This window comes from Coptis chinensis, chromosome 5 (assembly GCF_015680905.1).
Source record: "Coptis chinensis isolate HL-2020 chromosome 5, ASM1568090v1, whole genome shotgun sequence".
In the NCBI taxonomy this organism is placed as follows: Eukaryota; Viridiplantae; Streptophyta; class Magnoliopsida; order Ranunculales; family Ranunculaceae; genus Coptis; species Coptis chinensis.
This window is the reverse complement of record NC_141460.1, coordinates 38745611-38750286: the sequence shown is the minus strand read 5'-3', so window position 1 is coordinate 38750286 and position 4676 is coordinate 38745611. Positions and strand designations below refer to the sequence as shown.

Sequence of the window (4676 nt, the reverse complement as noted above, 5' to 3'; positions counted from 1 at the left end):
TATGAATAATGATTGTTCATAGTCATGAGCTATAAACATTCTTTGCTCATATCACAATTGGATTATGAATAGTGATTGTTCATAGTTCGGTAGCTATGAACACTCATTGTTCATAGCTATGAACTATAAACAATTGGACTATGAACAATGAGTGTTCATAGTCCATGTTGTACTATGAACATTGAGTGTTCATAGTTCGGTAGCTATGAACACTCATTGTTCAGTGCACTCAAGATTTAAGTACAACTGAGTGTGGTAGATGCCTTAACAGATCTGTTTCTGAGCTTGCCCCATGTCTTAACAGATATGTTACAACTTGATTTAATAACTCTTCCACCTTATTCACAGCCGGTTTGTGTCAATTTGTCATTTGATTGTTCATAATTCAAAGTTATTAATTACTATGAACAATCAATGTTCATAATCATGAGTTATGAATATACCCCGGGTTGCTTCGGCTGGGACGTTTATTTTTTTTCTTCAGGGGTATATTTGACCTTTCAACTACCCGAGCTGTTGTTATTTCGCATTAAGGGTAAACTTGAACTTTTATCCACCCTCCTTGTGAGTTATTAAAAAAAAATGTGTCATCTCTCGAGTTACTTTTTCGGCCAATTTGTCCTTGAGAGTCGCTCTCTGTTATTACAATGGTTTCCACTTTCCACCAAAAAAAAAAAAAAAAAATTTCAACTTTAGGAAGTAAGTAGCCTTATCAAAATTGGATTTAATGAAAATTCGGTTAATACAAATATATGGACATATACCATGAACCATCTAATTAAAACGGGCTAACGTTCCTACTCAACCCATTTACATTAGCAAAAAACCCAATAAGATCTTTTCTATACGGTAGATACGAACGGTGTCTGTCTTTTTCCTTCAACGCTCGGTTCGTCATGTAATGAATCTCATGCGCTGACTTAACCACCTCATCCACGCCAGCCGAGTCAGTCACTTTCACATTGTCTCTTTTCTTCTTAGATTTCGAAAGCGTTGGTGAACGTGCTAAGAAAACAAGATTCTCTTTACCTTCACTGTTTGTTTTATGTATAAGATCTCGTAATCTCCATCTTTTAGCTGTCCCAGTTGAACTACTCTTCTTACATTTCTCCATTTGATCACATTTTGGTGTCCATATACAAAATGTACCAGGCATTGCTTCATTTGTTTCAGATTCCAGTTCCGAGTCACGTTCTTCGTGCAGTAGTTGTTTTAACGGACATCGACGAGACAATGATTTTTTGACAACAACTTGATGATGAAACGAAAGATCTCGATTTAATATCGGATAAATAGGACGTATCAAACCATTAAAGAAGATTTCATCAGCAGAAACTGTTAACCTTTCATGACTTGTACAAAAGCTGTTGAATTCAAACCCGTTGTTTGTTTCGTCACTACTATCTTGTTTTCGATCTTTTGAAGGCGAAACGGATTGTAAACCGAAATCTTGTCTTCGGTCGTTGAATTCTTTGGTAACTTTAGAAGCGATTTCTGCAAAATGGTTTGAAGTGTAGCTGCTAAAACTAGGACAAATTGCTATAACTGATTCGTCCTTCATTTGGCGCGAATCGTTAAAGCAGAGATGGTACGTTTCTTTTCGTTTTTTTTCTTTCTCTGTTTGTTCTTGTGTTGCGCGAAATGAATGTTTGAGGTACTACCTGGTTTTGTGGTTTGTGGTGTGTGGCATTGAGGTTTTATAGGAGAGTTGAAGGGTTTAGCGTTTGTTAATTTTTTCTTGCTATTTATTACTTCTCACTTCCTTGCTATAAAAGTCGCGTGCTTCCAGGCTTCCAGCATTAATGAGTAATGACTAGAATTTTTATCAAGATATCAAGACATTTTCTTGCTATGGTTATCTAATTTTTGGTCAAAGGGATATCGATCAGTCCAATAATCTGATGGTTGGCCCATCTTCTGGAAGGAGAACAAATTGGTCCATGTAGAATATATCTTGATTCTAGAAGGTTAATTTTTATTTGTTCCCCATATGCGCATGTATGGATCATACAAGAGTTGGAGTGAGACTAAAATGTGGTTTTCTAGAAAGGCCAGAAATGAAAGAGCACCCTGCTTGAGCGGGTCACTATTCACTAACCTCTCCTGTGGTCTGTGGACAATTAAACTCACCTGTTGTATAGAGTAATAGAGGCATAGAGCTGTAGTATAATTAGGCGTGCAGCGTGCTGAAGAAAGTAATAGTGATAAGTGACAACTACATTATCATGTCAACCCATTATATCTCAGTTGGTGATGTGCATTTAGACATGAAATATATCAGCCACTATTTCAAACAATATCTATCTCGTCAGTCCTAACAATGAATCCGACTAAATTTCGCAAAAGTGGGAGAATTATGAAGATTCAATTCACTTATAAAAGTGCAGTTGTGATTGTATGGTTAGTATGAGTGGTCTGTTGACTCTGTTCAGCTTTACGTTACACTGTTACAGTAAAGGATAAAAATTAATCAGCATAATATATAAGTATAACGCATTCGGGAAATCTCATGGAGCTCTGGCGTTTGAGATTGTGACAGCATAAAAGGTTATATCATTGCATTTATAAATTATAATAACCTGATAAACAGTTAGGGTTAACTAATTGGGACCAATAGTTAGCAAAAAAAAATAAAGAAGTATTTTTTGCTTCAACGTTACGAACTATAGAATCGTTGTTACCATCAACATGTTTACCTATGTATTTTTTGCTTCAACATTATTAACTATATATATATATAGAATCATTGTTACCATCAACATGTTTCGCAAAGGGCAAGCTAGTGTTTTGGGCCAATCAATTTGTTCCATGGCAAAAGCTTAATTAGCAGAGGCTACATGGAACAAGCTTTCAGAGTAAGTAAAGTTTTAAATCATCCAGTTTATCAATAATTTCAACTAAAAAGGTGAGTAAGGATCATTGTCACCAAGTACGGTACGGGTTTAAAACGGTATACTTGAAAAAAACTTAGTTCGTGTTTTAAACGGAACGTCTCGGGAAAAAAACGGAAAAAAAAGCGTAAAAAAACGTGGGGCATAAAAAACGGGTTTAAAACGGTAAAACGGGTTTAAAACGTATAATACGTAAAAAAAACGGTAAAAACCGATGATAAATAATATAATAGATAAGGAGTTTGATTTTCTATAAAAGTGGAAAAAAAATAAACACATAAAATAAAAATAATAATAATACAAATGAAAGAAAATTCAAATACATGAAAGTATCAAATTATCATTACTCATCCAAATACTATAAATTTTAGATTCAGTGCCAAAACACTATTCAAAATAAGATACTACTAATTACCAACCATAATGGCATAATTAAGTACTACAAATAAGTTAATAACTTTAAATTTTTCAATTAATTATTAATAGTCCAAAGCAAAATAGAACGGTCTCAATAAGTCAATCTAACGCCCACTCTTCAAAAAGGTAAACTCCATAACCCTTTTTTTTTTCTAGCGTTTTCTTTAGAAAAAAAAAAAAAAAAAAAAAAAAAAAAGTTTTAAAGCGGAGATTTTCAAAATCTCGGGTTTTAAACGTTTTTAAGTTTAAAAGCGGGTTTAAAACGTTTAAAAGCGTTTTGTTGAAAACCCGTGTTTTAAAGCTGGAACCGGGCATCGGCAATATCTCGGGTTTTAAACGCGTTTTAAACCCGTATTTGGTGACAATGGTAAGGATTGGTGCAAGAAATAGTCTACACTAGTTTGCAGCCCATGCATATGTACCGGCGTTTTAATTTTCTAATAAATTATTTTAAATGAAGTTTTAATAACCCGTTTTTTCAACTGGGAGAGAAGTCCTGTTTTAATAGGAAAATAATTCTCGTTTTACTTAGATATGCTAGATTTTCTCTTTTCAATAGGGGAGGAATTCCCATTTTAATAGGAGAATGATTTCCGCTTTAATTAGAAGTGTTAGAATTTGTTTTAATAGGAGAAGAATTCCCGTTATAATAGGAGATGAATTCCGTTGTAAAAAAAAATCTCGTTTTTCAAATAGGAGAAAAATTCTCGTTTTAATAGGAGATGACGTAAAATTTTAATAGAGCTCGAAAAATACCCCTTGTAGGAGCTGCATATGCAACAGTTCTTTTGAAAACATGTTCAACAATCATAACTATATGCATATAGAAATTTTCTAACAAATCGTGATTCCTATTTTAGTCGCTAATCTATTGTAATTTCATAACAAATCGTTTTAATTAAGTTTTAAAAACCTGTTTTAATTTTCTAACAAATTGTTTTAATTAAATTTTATAAACCCATTTTTTAACCCCATTTTAATAGTTGACTTAATTTAGAAATATGATTTTCGTTTTAATAGGAGAATGATTTTCGTTTTAATTAGATATGCTATATTTTTTCTTTTCAATAGAGAAGGAATTCCCGTTTTAATTAGAAGCGTTAGAATTTATTTTTTCTAATAGAGGAAGAATTTCTGTTTTAATAGGAAATTGATTCTCGTTTTAATTAGAAGTGTCTAATAAATAGGAAAGGAATTCCCGTTTTAATAGGAGATGATGATGTAAAATTTTAATAGAGCTCGGAAAATACCCTTTGTGGGAGCTTTAATATTAAGACTAGAAAGTAGACCCGTGCATATGCATCGGCTCTTTTAAAAAATTTCTCAACAATCATAACAAATTGTGATTCCTGTTTTCGCTAACCTGTT

At 33.0% G+C, this 4676-nt stretch overlaps 1 protein-coding gene across 1 annotated transcript; it reads right to left on the bottom strand.

The window, feature by feature from the left end:
* Window positions 1-704: 704 nt before the first annotated feature.
* Window positions 705-1732, bottom strand: LOC147497473 (uncharacterized). Its single transcript, XM_086563707.1, has one exon. It carries the CDS (start codon window positions 1559-1561, stop codon window positions 779-781), a length of 783 nt encoding a protein of 260 aa, XP_086419833.1. The 5' UTR covers window positions 1562-1732; the 3' UTR covers window positions 705-778.
* Between the last annotated feature and the right edge of the window lie 2944 nt (window positions 1733-4676).